Here is a 16,293-nt window from a genome sequence, read left to right as displayed (position 1 = left end):
CGATCGCATAATAGCGAATATTTAGTCCGAGCATGCGAATACGTACAATCGGTCGAATAACGACGAGAAACATTACGATTACAAGAGTTTGCACAAGCGGGTCTAGGATAGGAGGGTAACCGGAAGATAAAGGCAATCGCGGAATCACGACATCCCGGGGAGGAAGTTTGTAAATTGAATTAGAAAGTTAGTCGATTTCTCGGACGTCGAGTGTCTCGTTTGTCTCGTTTGTCTCGTGAAGACAGCGACGACCACGGTTTCGAGTTTACGTATGCACTTTGAAAGCGAGTATGGTTCCGCTCTCGGTGCCCATTTTCACCCTCCGTTCTACTCTTTACCGAAATTTTTTTTTCGCTTCGTTAACGTCGTTCGTAAAATTTCGGACTAAATTGCGTCGCTTATCGACACAGAGAAAACCAACCTGGTCATGTTGATCTCGTAAGCCACAAAGCGTCAGCAACAATCAAGCTGCCGAGCGATAGCGAGCAGCGCGTTAAACGATACGCGTTATACCTTGCGTCAACTGCTGACCAACAGAAACGCTCCAATGTTGCGAATCGACAGAAACGCCAACTGAAATCTACCGGTGTCTTCTCGTTGATGGTAATTTGTCGATTAGACTGATCTCAAGGAATAGAAAAACAGTGATATTAAGCAAGCAACGTCGAATAATAGAAAACGTATATTATCTTTCAGGGAGCTTGGAGATCGGCCCGCACGTTGCTACGAGCCGTAGAATCATCGTCGTCCTAAGTCCCGCTTCCCTGGGAAACGTTTGGAACGAGACGAGCGTCGGGGCGATTCTGAAACAACTGTCGTCGCTCGGAACGCGAACGATAGTGATCGTCACGAAAGATATACCGGACGTGACGACGATCGCGAAGCGATCGACTCGAGGTTGCGAAACCGGCGGTCTTTCCCTGGATCGTTTGAAGATCTTGAACTGGGAGGAATACGACGGTGGGACCGGGACCGGGACCGGGACCGAGACCAGCACCGGCACCGGCACCGGCACCGCTACCGCCACCGCCACCGCCTCCGCTACCGCCACCGCCACCGTCCTCGGTGGTTCGAATAACCAAAAGTTCTGGTATCGACTTCGATTGGCGATGCCGCCTGTTCGACCGATCGGTAACGAGACCGGCTGCCAGTCGGTGGCTATGATCGTCCAAGCAAATGGAAAATGCGGACAGCAAAAGGCTCGATCGCGCGAGAGTCTCGAGGTGCTCGTTTAAACTCACGAAAGATCCGAATAATGATCGGTTCGTTCGGTACCTGCGGTTTTAAATTTATTAGGATACGATCAAACTACTCGGAAACGCAAGATCTCGTTCGAAAAGTTCAACTTTCTGGTCCGGTTTGATGTTTCTCTGACTTCCAGCAAACGACATATGTATCGCAAACCGACCGTCTAAGCTGTGCTATTCCAACGTCCGTAGAAAGTGGAGACTCGGAGTGCGATTCAAACCGTCGCGCGTCGTATCGTTGCAACCGTTCGAACCTAGAAACTCTATTTCCGAATTATGCTCGAAGAACGCTGCGTTTGCGACCTTAAGCACTTTTCGCTTAGTTACCTGCTTCGAATCGATAAATCCTTACAATTTCAGGAATACCGATCAATTGTCCTACTTGAATTGCACAACTTTGCGAGATAAAGGGAGGGAAGGACCGATTTTTTTTATTAAATATAGAGCTATGCCTAATTTATCGAGAAATTTACGATAAAATCTCAAATCTTTCAAAGTTTTCTTTTTATTTCGTTCGTTCGTTCGTTCGTTCGTTCGTTCGTTCGGTTTTTCAACGCGTCCCTCCTCCGACCAATTTATTACTTATCTTCTCCAACTACGACCAAAGCAATGGTTTATTTAAACATTGACGAACCGCCACTGTGCGACGACATACGTCTTAATACTTGTAGTATAAACCGCTTCCTCGTCGAATCTGATACACGTGGCTCCACGACAACGACCGGGTTCAAGTTTTCTACATCGAAACTATAACTATTATTTTACCGGCGACAATTGCTAACGATTCGACCAACTCCGCGATACAAATTACTTTTTCGATGTCTGCGTTTGCAATTTCGTCAAAGTTGTTGCTAACGATTAAATAACTTTTGTTCACGATGAACGTCGACTTTTTAGACGATCCATAGACTCTCTCGGTAGTGATCAATCCTCTGCGAATTTATTTTTTGCGCGCACACGACGGTTTCCATCGAACAAGAACATACTACGAGTCCCTATACTCGATAGTTTCTCCATAAATTTTTATTTGTTAAAATGCAAATCAATCGAGAATTGTCCAAAGGTTTGAAAAAGTATTATGACTCTTGTTCGTATATAAAGAAATAGCGTATCAAGGGTAATGTTCTTTTCTACCAGCGTTCTTCGTTTACGATAAAAAATACATGAATTTTAAAGGTTCGTTGGATGCGCGTGTTTCTCAGTTCCTACATAAAATCAGTCTATACAGCGCGTTCGTGTATACCGTGCATCGACGATCTATTACAGAGTTAGGGAAATGCCGCTGCTGCTGCTTTGTTCCAAAGAGAGCAGCTCCGGACAGAATTGTTTCGAAGCGAGATCCGATGAGGAAAAATTCAAGCGAATCTCATATTGTTCGTATTGCGTAATCGCTCATTGCGTGGGCTACTTTTCTCTGTTTGTATATATCGCATACGTATCGGTGCTCCCTTATTTATTTAGTTAGCTATATTTTATTTATAATCGTTTACATTGGCCGGTTTTCGAAATGAATTCGAAAATGCACCAACGATACGCGTTTACTTTACCGGGCACACTTTTCTAAGCAGACTTTACGCGCAAAATCGTTCTTCTCGATGTATGCTCGCCGCGAGATTATCGAATATACATTTGTAAGGTATTTTATACTGTTTTGTATATACATGTACAAGGGGAAAAGGATACATACATGCATACACACAGACACAGACACAGACACAGACACACTATACATATAATTACACACGCGCGTGTGTGTATAATATGTATACGACAATTTTTATACTGTTTTGAGAATTATCATTGCATCGAGCGAATACGAAAGACTTAGAAAATTGTATTTGCAAACCTAACGGAAACAATAATTCTCTAACCCCATTCCCAGACTAATTATCCCCTATAACTATACGGGGTGATCCATTTTATTCTATAAATAAATTCATCTTGGACGATGGAGCCGTTTATAAAAAGATTTTAAAAATGTTCGAGTAAACTCGAAACGATCATGGCGCTTCCACCGATTCTATTAATATCATACACATGTATATGTATGTTCCCGTCGTTATCTTTCACCATCCGTAGTTTCGACGTTTCTTCCCGGATAAGTTCGTTTGTATATTAAAATGGAACATCCACGTTCCCATGTACATATATGTATATGTACATTGGGGGAGGGGAGGGGGGGGCACAGAAGACGCGTGAGAATGTGGATTTATACGTATTATATCGTAGCTATTAATCGCGTAATTGTACTTTAGGTGTCCACGGACAGATTCGCGAAGCGAGCTTAATTTTAATGTCGCATAGTAATCTCTTTACTGTCAGTATTACAATACACTAGTGTACTTGACTCGCGAGGACACGCTTGGACGATCCGCGTCGCGAGCAATCGTTGCGAGCCGAGTAAGCAGAGTATAGACATAGCGTGTTCGTTTAGCGATAGAACCAGTACCGCGAACCAAACTCGCGCCATTAAGACAAAGTCGCGTTTTTATTGTATTTTACACTTTGTACGGCTGCGCGCGCGCGTTCTTAGGATTTCCTAACGGACGAAACAGAAGAAATACGCACGCGTGTTGCTTATCTTTTTCCTTTTCGAACGTACGACCAAGTACGTAAAAGTACAAGTTTTCAAGCATGCAACGCGCGATGCGGAACACGCTCGAGACGCGTTTTCGATGCACGTTATAGCTGTGAGAAATCCGTGTATCGGACGTAAACCAAAATTAGACAACATTCAAATATAATCGTGACCTTTTTAAATATTCCTTTTGGTTACGACTAACCAAACTATGAATAACAAGTATAATTAACGGAAATAGTTTTTTATAACGAACAAACCGTTATTGATTACCAGAATTTTATATTAGTTACAAACAACCATATTCGACGATTCAAATTTTATTTTTTATCTACAGACAGTTATTGTCTTCCATTGTCGTGAGCTAATCGAGGGATACAGCTGGTGCTGCCCTGCCCTGCTCTATCGAGGCAATGTGCCTATCCCAGCGGTGTTGAGTACGTTTTCATCACTGCCAAGTTACATGACCTGAAACTATACATACATATACTAACCCTCTCAATGACTTACCGTATCGTCGAGGTACGGTAGTCACCGACCTTTCTTAACCCCAAGCCATTACTGCATTCTAATTAGACTTTCATTCTAGAGTCTTATGGATTCCTGTTCCACGACTGTACTCGACCCATATTAAGCTTAGCCAGAGCCTCGTTAGCCGGCAACGCCGTTGCCCAGCGTCCACCGCGTGGAGGTGAGGTTGGCTCATGCTGTGGGGGCCGGCGGGGTATACAATACCTCCCCCACAACTTTGGACAGCCTTTTTTCTACAGACATTTGGCTATCGACTATTACCATTTTACTTACTTCTGACTGTCGTTAATTATTAGATTTCGATCGAAAAGGATCGCGCGTAATCAAAATAAAGTTCTGGTTGTCTTTAATGATTATTTCCATCGATTATAATGGTTATTCGTAACGAATTTATATTCTCGTGATCGATAATTGTTACTCGTAACCAAAAACAATGAACTGTTGCATCTTTCAGGGGTTTACCCGCGCATTTCTACCAACTTCTTCGTAAGGGCCTGTCAACCGAGAAAGCAAAGGTCCGTTCGTTCGTTCGTTCGTTCGTTTGTTTCTCTTCGCGCCGAACAAAGGTTGATGGTTGTTCGTAAAAATTCGATGATAAACAAGACTATTTATTATATTTACTAAAATCCTCGGATCGTTACTTTTTATTTTACTTGTTGTAAAAAATAAATTACACTTTGTGAATATGCTGCAACCACTGCCGATTAATTGTTACGTGAAAACGTGTCCGTTGTACGATCAATCTTGATTCAAGAGATCTAACAAATAATAATGGGAAGCCGTTTAAGGAAGAAAATCAAGGCGCGCACACACACACACACACATTGTATTATTAACATAAATAATGCTCTAGATCTATATTTTTCATTTGTAATAATAAAATTACATAGGCACTTGTACGTAAGGCAATTGTTTTCACCTAAAAGTACAATATACGCTTACTTGTTGGACGAACGAGGAAACGGAACGCGAGACGAATCTCTTGAAGCTTGCTCAGGAAGAATTTACTCTTCGACGCCAAGTACAAACTGGCCAAGCGGTTTGTTTCTATCGATAACGCGGTTCTCGTTCGTTTAAGCGTATCTTACACGTAGAACACGTTGCGACGCAGGCAGAACATTGAAAAACTTCGGCTCACGAATTCCTTCGGTAACTATGTACATACATAAATCAAGTACATCTTGGACGTTTTAATAAAAACTGTTTCAATATCAATAGCACACGCATCGGTAAAAATAATCCATCTTAGAAAGTAAAGACACCCGACCTCTCGACGTGTATGACTTTTGTACTTGCAGCACCAACGTAAGGACAACAAAAATCGAATATCCTGCATACAGACAGAAACTATTTTTTAAACATTATTGTAATAGAGCAAGGTTGGTACAAGGGTTATTTTATTCGACCGTGCTACGTAATGTACGATTAAGTACCAGTCTCGCGACGACTTTTTATGGCTACAGTTTTCAGAGTAAAAAGACATCTGTGTACAAAAGGCAGTTGTTTACAAAAATCTATGTATCATAATAATACTGTACTCAGGAACGCGACATCCGGTCGTGAAAAAATCCCCAAGACGATAAATCACGATCAATTAAAGACATCGTTATCCACCAACGAACGATTCTAGCAATCGGTCCGACGACGATATTTGCCCACACAACACTCGTACAAAAAATTAATTGCCCGGTAAAACTAGAAAATATATACATATAGCCCATAATAACGGGACGGTCCAATTTGGAAATTAGCAAATTCGTTGCACGATCATCAAAGAGCAGTCGACGTTCGATTCTGGTAGCTTACGCGAGCAACTTCTTTCAAGGCTTCCGCCATTGCTGATCCAGTTTCGTTCACCATCTTCGTCAAATATCCAGTGTTCTTTTGTAGCAACACGTGAGGTGCATCGAATTCCTACGATCGAACAAGTATCAAGTACGTTATCCTTATCGCGAACCGTATTTAAATCTAGTTGTCAACACTTTTGCGAAGAAACCAACTTACCACGACGCTGCCAGCATCCATCACCAAAATACGATCGCTGTCCATGACTGTATTGAGTCGATGCGCGATGGTAAACACCGTGCATTTCGCGAACTTTCGCCGAATCGTCAGTTGAATGAATTCGTCGGTTCGTGGATCAACGTTCGCCGTAGCCTCGTCGAGAACGAGAATAGGATTGTTTTTCACGATTGCGCGAGCCAAACACACGAGCTGACGCTGCCCCACGCTTAAATTCGAGCCGCCCTCGTTCACGTGACCGTCCAGACCCATTTCTTTCAACTCGACCTCTTCCAGCGCTTGCCAAAGCATATTGTCGTTGTAACTGTCGAAAGGATCCAAGTTCTTTCTCAACGAACCCGAGAACAAAAACGGTTCTTGCGGAATTATGCTGATCTTTGAACGTAAATCGTGAAGACCTATCTCGGTGATATTCACACCGTCTATCAATATGGCACCCTCGAGATCCGCGAGTCGGAAGAGAGCCGAGATCAAAGACGATTTTCCAGCACCTGTTCTTCCGACTATACCGATCTTCTCTTGAGGATAAATTATAAAGTTCAGGTTCTTCAACACCGGAGACTCTGCCGGATCGTACCTCATCGACACTTGTTTAAATTCAACCTTTCCTTCCTGAGGCCAATCTTCTTTCGGCTTTTTATCTGGCGCACTTTCGAGCGGTGGTTCGCTCTCTACTTTGCTGGAAAAAAACAAAACCATACGGTAGATTATATCCATCACCCTTACACCTGCCTGAAAACAACTTGACAACAAAACACTTTTAAAAACATTAGATTTCTCTATTAAAACAAACAACGATCAAATTTCTAAAAAATCATACGCTACATACACACCTTCTACTTGAAACTAGAACTAATCTTGGCCGGCCCGGCCGGCCCGACCGGCCTGCCCCTTAAACATTTCCCACGATTAATTTCGTTATCCGATCTATGTATGTACCTGTATTCCAACACACGCTCGACGGAAGTCATTTGATTCTCCAACTCGGTGCTTTGTCGCATACCCCACTGGAACATTCCCGTCAAACCAATGCTTTGCGTTATGGCTAATCCGACGTTGCCGCCAGAGGAATCGTCCTTGAGAAGCAGGAAACTATAAGTCACCAAGACGATGTACAACACGCAGAAAAGATCAAGCCAAAATCCGAACGCTCTCGAGGATCCTATGAATATGAACCACGCTGACGAGTGAAGGTCTTGATGTTGATCAAATTCCTTGGTGAGAATCTCCTGTGCTCCAAACGCTCGTACGGTTGGTAACCCTTGCAGAGTAGCGTTCAGATGACCAAACACCGGCGATCGGGCTGCCAATTAGTTTATTATTACACAATTGGTCGTTTGTTCACGGTCGGAAATTTTTCATTTCTTTCGTACGCATTAGAAACGATAGAATCGAATAATAGGTTAAACGATTACAAGAGGGGGAGGAGAGATACTTACTGATTCCTTCGAGTCTTTTCACGCTACGACTGGTGGCTAGGTAGAACACACGAATGTAATAAAAGAGTATTCCGATGACCACCGTGGGTAGCAATAACCATGGATTGGCTATCGCGACCACTACTATGATTCCGATCAGAGTCAGACCAATTTGCAAGCAATCGATCAGCGCGAGTGGCAACATTTCGTCAATGGCGCCCATGTCCTTGGAGAATCTATTAAGAACACGTCCCGACGTGTTCGTGTTGAAGAAACGCATCGTTGCACGGCTAATGTTTTCAAACATGGAATTGTGCAGTCGTTTAGATGCTCTCATGCACGCAGTGAAGAATGCGAACGAACGCGTTAAAGTTATTATTACTGTGAAAATGGTCAAACCGCTGTACAAATATATGCATATCTGACGTGTTATCGGACTCTTCCAGTCTATGACTAGGTTACCATTCGATCCATTCACCTTTAAATAAAATCACATTCGATCGTTGCAATTAAATCGTGACAACTCAAAAATAAGATAAATCTCTAATATATACGTACGTATTTCTCTTCCATATTGACCCACTGAGAGATGAAATAATCTCCACCGCTGGCCGCCATTTGTGTCAGTACGAAAAACAAACCAACTACAAACACGACACACCAATTCCCACCGGCTCGGAAATATCCTGAATATACTTTGCCGGAAACCCTGCCTCTTGTACGCGCTTCGGCTACCTATAAGCCAATTTCATAAAACATTGCAAACGTTCGTAACGGGAAGCGTGAATATATTTACCTCGACCGGATCCACCGAGTCAGTGGTCTTGCTATCGTACGAACTTAACGATGTAATACTGGCATTCCGAGAATTGCTTCTGCTCGGAGCAGCAGACGCTGATCGTTCCGTGTCTAAGGATGGTTGATTCTCCAACAGCCTTCCAAAATCAACTCCCATGGTGGCTAATTCGTCGTAAGAGCTGCGATGGTAAACAAATTACTCGTTATAGAAATGTTTAATATTATTTAAGAAAATTTCAGTTATTGTCGATTCGAAGCTAATATAAAGCGTAAATTTAATCTACCCACCCCTCTGCTTGTATCGCTCCGTCTTTTAAAACTATTATCCTGTCGACGTTTCGTAAGTACTGCAACTGATGGGTAACAAGAATTCTAGTTTTTCCTCTCAAGTACTTGTCGATACATTCTTCGAACATATGCTTGCCAACATGAGCGTCCACGGCGCTCAAAGGATCGTCCAATAAATACATGTCAGTTTCCGAGTATACCGCTCTGGCTAAATTAATCCTGCATGTACGAATCAATATTCAGATCAGCCCTGCGAGCGCATTAGATAATGCATTCTCGTTAACAACACACTCGAGACCGTCGACTCACTCTATGAATCATGCAATATCTCATACGTTTAGCCGATGACGCAGCAAATGGACTAGAATCGAATCGCAAAAACCGACGACAACCGGGAATAATCGAGTAATAATATGTTACTCTCGAATGTGTTAAACGAGGGTCACGACGAAATAATCTATTAGTTACCAACCTAGCACGTTGTCCGCCCGACAAACTGATTCCTCTTTCGCCCACTATTGTTTTATCACCGTACGGCAGCAGTGTAAAATCCGTTTTTAATTGGCACACCTTAACCACGCGATCATATCGTAACTGATCCATTTTCCTGCCAAATAGAATATTTTGCCTAACAGAGCCGGCGAACAGCCACGGTTCTTGGCTAGCATATGCTAGCTTACCGTTTATCTACAAAACAAGACCATGACTTTAAAACGTATAGTTACTAATTTTCTAAATGCATAAATAAAATATATAATACGAACCATTACAGAACCGGTATTTACAGGCAATTCCTTTAATAATACATTCAGCAGACTACTCTTACCGGCACCAACTTGACCAACGATAGCAATCAATTCGCCCGGTTTTACGCTGATATTAATATTCTTCAATGTGTCGTCCCCCTCTTCGTACGAAAACCACTTGGCACTAACATTCTTTAAAATTACAATACTATCTTCCTGATAATTATTCGTATTAATTCTATCGTCTTTAACGATATTTCCTTCCTTTATTATATTGTTAATATCAATTTTGTACTTGACCGGATCCTTTAATTCTTCTTTGTTCGTTTCGTTCTTATCGTTTGAACATTCAATTTCCTCGTACAACATAAATTTTTGCAAACGTTTTATGGAAACGAGTGCTTCCGCTATTTGTGTTATCCCTGTAACATTTATTGTTTTATCAACTCTTCGGTTAATTCTCATTCTAGTAGTACACGTTTATACAATTATACTTACCTTGTGGAAAAAAAACAGTCATAGCCTGACGTAAAATATTATAGTACGCAGTCAACATAAATACTTTCTCGGCAGTTATTTTATTACCATATAGAACGTACGCCAATATAGTAATGAAAAGTGATATTCTTGTAGTAAATATAATGAAAGACATGGTAACGCCTCTGATCCAAGATGTGGCTCGTATTACGTTAATTTCTCTCCTGATATAGCACAAAGAAAAAATTGCACATTTACGAATACAAACTTGGAGGAATTTTAGTCGCGTGCAAAATTACCTTCTCGCTTTCTCGATCAAAGCGCTAAACGGTTTTTCCCAAGTATACATCTTTATTGCCTGAATACCACTAATAACTTCGTTCGTCAATCGAACTCTTTCGTCAGTCCTTATGGCGGTTTTCAGTCGCAATATAGAGGATTTTTTACCCAAATACCCTGCACGTTTTAAGAAGACGGCGTAAAATATAATAAAAAATATCTCTCGCGAGTGTAAAACTATTAATTTTCTGTACCTTGCAAGGGAATAAACATTAAAAGCGTCGCGACCCCGATAAAAGCGGATACTTCGACTTCTTTATACATGAAATACATAATAATAATGGTCTCTAGCGGTCCAATCCATAAATAATGCAAAAATAAAATTGCTACGTCAAATCTATTAACGTCATTCGAGAGGAGATTGACTGCTTGTCCTACTGTCGTTTCACCCAAAGCTGTTCTTGAAAGTTTCAATGCTTTCCTATATATTAATGAACAACATGCCACGCGCATTTTCATTCCCATATGAAGAATGGCCATCATGTACGGATGAATAACAAATATTAATATTCCTGAACATAAAATTACACCAGTCGCGTAAAAATAAGCTTCTTCTTTTGTTATTTTGTCCGGTCCGTAGTATTTCAATAGTCGACCAAGGAATATTGGTTGCAGTACCCTGTACACAAAATTATGCACGGTTAGTATTTAAATTTAACTGTAACTTCACAAATAGCATGCTCAAAATGCTATTATAAATTACTATTGCTGCAACAATAATGCGTTGCAAATTGGTTATTAATTATTCTCAGAATACCGAACGTACTAAAAACTTTACTTATGAGGCTCGTTAGATTTCTTAAAGGTTCATGTTAGAAAAGAATCGAACTTTTAAAAAATAAGAAGCATAAGAGAATTAGTAGATACACGGATGCAAAGGGTTTAGGAACTTAATGATCTCGTCGCATCTTCATTTTCATGAACTTGCGAACTGGAAGAATTGTATAATCTGGACAGTAATACACCATATTTCGATAGAGAGCGACTATGTTTCGTCTGATTGTAGTAACGGATCAGAAGGCCAAGAAACATGGGCTGTGATAATCTGAATAGGTAATAGAAAGATTTTTAAAAATTGTACTAGGTACCATAAAACTTTCTATAATAATAACAACAACAACAACAACAACAATTTGTCAAATTAAACGACGCGTCATATCTTAAATACATACCTGAGCAGAATTTCCATAACTGCTAAAATTAAACCGTAAACCAATAATCGTGGACCAAAACATTTCATAAGAACTTTTGTTAAACTGGGCTCCCTTAACTTTTTTTTCACATTATATTTCTTAGAACCATTTTCTTTCTCTTCGCTTAGTAATTTGCGTTTTTCGTATGCTTCGTATTCCTTTTCCCAAGCCTTTGTTATCTTGTTACCTAAAATACTGCTTGTGTGTTCCTTAAGGGGTCTGCACAAATCCTCTATTTCTAACTCTTTCCGATAACCCACCCAAAAAGTACGTAAAATCCAGCTAGTAAGAAACATCAATTTTTATTATTATTATAGTAAATAATGTTTTTATGAGATATATTTTTAGTATTAAGAACAAGATAATACTATGTAAATAACTTTGATTTTTGCTATCTTTAAATCAATGATTCTACAAAACACTCCAAGGCAGAAGAATTATCTTTGATTCTAAGCATTTAATATCAATGACAATCGTATAAAGATAACAAAGAACTAGCTCTAAACTGTTCTATGTAAGAATACTAATAGATAACGTATCAAAGTAATAAACATATGGAAAAGTCTATCTATTTGTCTGATAAAGAAATTGAAGATAGTTCTTCCCTTATTTACAGAAGGCTTATTTGTGTCTGATACAAAAGTACTTTTAAAGCATAGCTCATTCGTCGCGTTAATTTAACACTTCTAGTAACAGACAATAGCAAGGGATAAAAATAACAAAGCATGTATTTTGTAGAACATACGAAAATGTTAAGGCACTAAGAGGATTTGCTCCTTCCAATGGATTCTTCACTCTTTCTGCTTTTACCTTTCCATCCATGATAATTTTGCATCTATTTACTTATTTCATCTGTAAAATATTTATGTACAAATAATGCAAAATGTTGTAAATGTATTCTGAATAAAGTATATGCTTCAAATTAAATTTTCAAGTATTATACGTAAACAAATTGTTATAATCTAAATGAATTACAATGAAGACAAGCATATCGATCTCTTTAAGAAATTATGAAAAGGTATATACATCTTTTTCTGTAAAAGATTGATAACAATAATGATCTTGTAATTTTCATAAAATACTTTATCTTTAAATAAGTTATAACAGAAATTTAATTATTGCTTTATTTTGTAATGTTTGCATACATTTTCAGTGAGGAACTACAAATGCATAACATGTACAAAAAGAAGCAAGTACAATGACTTGATAAAAAAGAAGGTCAAAGTCAGACTCGTAAAAGCCTGTTCACACTCGTTGAGATTAATGTTCCAAAAATATTCTAGCTCCTTTATGACTCCATAAATGGTAAACAACAATAAAATTTGTTTCTTATTTAGCAAAACAAAATTCTTAGAATAAACAAGCAATTGTTATTTTAACATTGAAGGATGGACTTATCATGAAAAACAATATATACCACGATAAGTTAGATAAGTAAATATAAAATATATCATGATCGTACAATCAGCCACAATTTTCTACTGATATTGCTTACCATTTATAAGTGGAAACATAATTAGATTATACAAACTAATGTTTCTTAAATGTATATTTAATATCATATAAAAGGCAAGATTATCTAATGATCTACAACAATTATAAATTGATTTAATAGATACAAAATCCACTTATCGCACTGTATTACAGAAGTAATACATAATAATGTATTAGGCAATCTTTCGCAAGAGCATTAATTTATTTACCTGAATCATATATTCTGCTTAACTTTACTTACTACTTAATTGCTTAGAGTTGTTGGTACGAATGATACATTTCGCGAGTCGAGTGCGCACGTGTGTGTGTGTGTGTGCGTGTGTGTGCGTGTGTGTGCGTGTGTGTGCGTGTCATAAAAACCATAAATTCATAACAAACTCTATACCTAGGTAATTGCTTAATACCAAACAGCTCTGTGATTCCTCGCAATTTTTCTTTTTAACTTTATTTCATATAAAGTACAAAGAAAACAATATTATACGTATGTAAAAATATATGGCCTCATTTCTTAATAAATTACACTTTCGTGCTTTTTTTCAATATACATTTGCTCAATTCAATCGAGCAAACTGTTTCTTTGTCATAATATTGCATAGAATCATAAAAACTATATTGGATTCTTCCACAATTATACAAGCTGCCTTAAAATATGATTGTACAGACCAAAGCGATTACATACTTCCAATGAAATGAATTGGAAATGAGAAAACTTTTCGTCTTCGAGAAAATTAATTTTGGAAATACGCGGGGCATGGCGCGTAATCGATGAAATTTCTATTGAAAGAATTTCAGTATAGATATTTATATGGAAGAAATAATTAAAAGAAAAATGTGTTCAGGCACTTGAAAAGGTAAAAATTTGTATCATAATCGAGAACATGTCAAGTCACATTTCCTCGTGTGAAACGCACCATATAGAATACGTGTTCGAGGAAATTAAAAAGAATCACTAACGTGCACCGAATAAGCGTCATTAAGTGCGATATTACATGTTCAAATTACTAATTAAATTACATTTTCTTCGTATATATTAACACTTATAACTTTTTACTTTACGCATAAACATGATAGAAATTCGTGAAAAAATTCGTTTGGCTAAACGCGGCGCGCCTTGTACATTTTCAAACTCGATTCGCTACAAAAACACGTTCATTTGCAAAAATTTTATTAAATTTATTTACTTTATTTTTTCATTTTGATTTATCTGTTAATCGAGTTATTTTATAATAATTGGGATTAGCAAAATGTTCATAAGTACTTGTTAATTAATGTTACCTTGGTCAACCAGGTAAAAATTCGCAATCGTAATCGTGAGTTTCATTGAAGTTAATCATACATCGAATACATGTTCGATCTAATCTGTACACGATTATTTCAATTACAATTGTAAGAAACGTAATTTGCCTTTGTACACACGTCCGATTCCATATACGAATTCGTCGAGGTAAATATTTCACGATAAGAAAGTAATTCGTAAATTATACGCAACTTATATAATAACAGAACACAATATAAAGTTTCGAAAATACGTACAAACGACCAAACTATATTTCTACAAACCGTCAATAATGATTCAGTTAGCGTTAATTGAATCGCGTTCGACGCTCAGTCAATCGTGATATATTTCCGCGTTACCCCACCCTTCCCTTCATCGCAGAAACGATAGAGCTTTGATTCAATTGATGGTCCGTGTTGAAAATGAATCAAAGAAAAATAGAGGAAAATTATCGATTCGGCATGTCGTATCACTTACGTGCCAAGAGAATAATCCTATCTAGTTTGCCGCACGTGAACGCTTCATTAATTTTCAATTGTTCAATTTGTCGGACAATAACAAAGATCCACTCAAATAGAAGGCTGTTACTCGACTGGTGCTGAACTGGCCGTTGCTCGCATGTGTCATTGGTTAACCTTAAACTAACACGTGAATCACGTGATATGATCAGGAACAGCGAACAGCGGCCGTGGTGGGCAATGTGAGTATACTTTTAGTGAATCTCCACGTTTCTAGTATGCATTTTCCGTGTCATCGTTCCTGTTTCTTTCCACGCTGGCGATTGACACGGCATCTTACGAGGTAACGACAAAAACCAAGTTCCCTTATCATCGGTACATAATCTGAAATAACAGGCAATTAAAAAGCATTATCATCGAGATAACAAAATTGACATATAGATCCATTTCTTAAAAATAGAAACCTTGCATGATAGATTGATAATACAAAAAGCGGCTACGACTTCTGAAATTTCAAACGAAATAAATCCTGAAACGACATCTATGCAAAAGAATATTAACAAACTCAACAGATTTTCTCCAAGGCAGACAAGACCGGCGTTCCTATGTCAGTCTTGATTGTTTTCAATTCTAAGACAAGGAAAAACATAAAAACGGATGTCGTTTCAACGCTTGTGTGACTTCGGGATAAGGAAAAAGTCACCAACGTTACCCTAACTCACAATCAGTGTTACCAGACGGCAAACCGGTCAGAGGTCAGAGATACCAGACGGAGCCCCGGGTGCACCGAGGACACCTCATTCCACTTTCTCACACTATGCCAGATTACGCGTACGCGAGCTCGGACAAGTTCGGAGCGTCGACAAAGGCAAACTGACACATGCCGTCTTTCTCGATTCTCCGAAGCTGCCCGAAGTAATTTCAGACCGTCTCGTGAGAGTCGAGAGAGGAAGGCTCACATTTGTCTTTTCGCTCTTGAACAACTGAAATCCGACCTCACGTCAACGACATACGATTTGGAATCTCGATTGCCCAGGCATTTTTACTTTCCGACCTAATGTAGGCGCACATAAGCAAAGTACCATCGCAAACGAGGTATACATATATACGAGGAGATCTATCCCCCAACATATTTTTTCGGCCCATTTTTATGGGGCTCTGGAGCCATTACCATTTCCGTGTCACTCGCAATATTACACAACCTAGATACATTGTGCGACCGCCAAATGTTTCGCACGTAAATCAAGTTGCGTACTATGAAGAGGAAGGGATAAATAGAACTTGGTAACTTTCATATCTTGTGTTTTATTCCTTCTACATTAAAAAAAAAAGCTTTAATAACTATTAATGCTTCTAAATCTATTTTTCAAAAATAAATCGTAATGTTCGACAGTAAATTTTAATCAAAAAATGAAATGTAAGAAGGTA

The 16,293-nt window shown here is 38.9% G+C and overlaps 2 protein-coding genes across 8 annotated transcripts in view; one reads left to right on the top strand and one right to left on the bottom strand.

The window, feature by feature from the left end:
- The window catches only part of LOC143348097 (interleukin-1 receptor accessory protein-like 1-B), a 75,860-nt gene extending 70,810 nt beyond the window's left edge, over positions 1-5,050 (top strand). For all 3 annotated transcript variants that reach the window (XM_076777937.1, XM_076777935.1, XM_076777936.1), the window contains one exon: positions 697-5,050. In XM_076777937.1, the coding sequence (XP_076634052.1) occupies positions 697-1,235 (539 nt within the window). In that variant the 3' untranslated portion in view covers positions 1,236-5,050. The remainder of the gene's footprint in view (positions 1-696) is intronic.
- On the bottom strand, positions 4,135-15,806 carry LOC143348095 (putative multidrug resistance-associated protein lethal(2)03659). Of its 5 annotated transcripts, none has more exons than XR_013080713.1 (17): positions 15,118-15,409; positions 14,885-15,048; positions 12,383-12,489; positions 11,617-11,919; positions 10,639-11,063; positions 10,405-10,561; positions 10,127-10,329; positions 9,647-10,050; positions 9,355-9,569; positions 8,883-9,101; positions 8,593-8,773; positions 8,355-8,531; positions 7,818-8,274; positions 7,318-7,681; positions 6,361-7,057; positions 4,365-6,270; positions 4,135-4,293 (listed from the first exon to the last, which is right to left on the bottom strand). XR_013080713.1 is itself a non-coding variant. In XM_076777931.1 (17 exons), exons 4-17 carry the CDS (start codon positions 12,457-12,459, stop codon positions 6,127-6,129), a joined length of 4,023 nt encoding a protein of 1,340 aa, XP_076634046.1. In that variant the 5' UTR covers positions 12,460-12,489; positions 14,885-15,048; positions 15,118-15,249; positions 15,578-15,806; the 3' UTR covers positions 4,997-6,126. The 5 variants fall into 5 exon arrangements, 3 of the variants coding, with proteins under 3 accessions (XP_076634048.1, XP_076634046.1, XP_076634047.1); XR_013080712.1 differs by having other exon boundaries at positions 4,140-4,299; XM_076777931.1 differs by lacking the exon at positions 4,135-4,293 and adding an exon at positions 15,578-15,806 and having other exon boundaries at positions 4,997-6,270; positions 15,118-15,249.
- Between the last annotated feature and the right edge of the window lie 487 nt (positions 15,807-16,293).

Source organism: Colletes latitarsis, chromosome 11 (assembly GCF_051014445.1).
Source record: "Colletes latitarsis isolate SP2378_abdomen chromosome 11, iyColLati1, whole genome shotgun sequence".
NCBI classification, from domain to species: Eukaryota; Metazoa; Arthropoda; class Insecta; order Hymenoptera; family Colletidae; genus Colletes; species Colletes latitarsis.
Note: the sequence above shows the minus strand (reverse complement) of the source record. Positions and strands in the feature narration are given on the sequence as shown.

Bases quoted from the DNA above. Each gene is read 5' to 3' on its own strand.
- LOC143348095 (XM_076777931.1), bottom strand. From the start codon at position 12,459: ATGGATGGAAAGGTAAAAGCAGAAAGAGTGAAGAATCCATTGGAAGGA. The intron at 8,774-8,882 runs GTGGGTAGATTA...TTACCATCGCAG, and splicing joins GGAGCGATACAAGCAGAGGG to CTCTTACGACGAATTAGCCA. The intron at 8,532-8,592 runs GTAAATATATTC...ATTGGCTTATAG, and splicing joins ACTCGGTGGATCCGGTCGAG to GTAGCCGAAGCGCGTACAAG.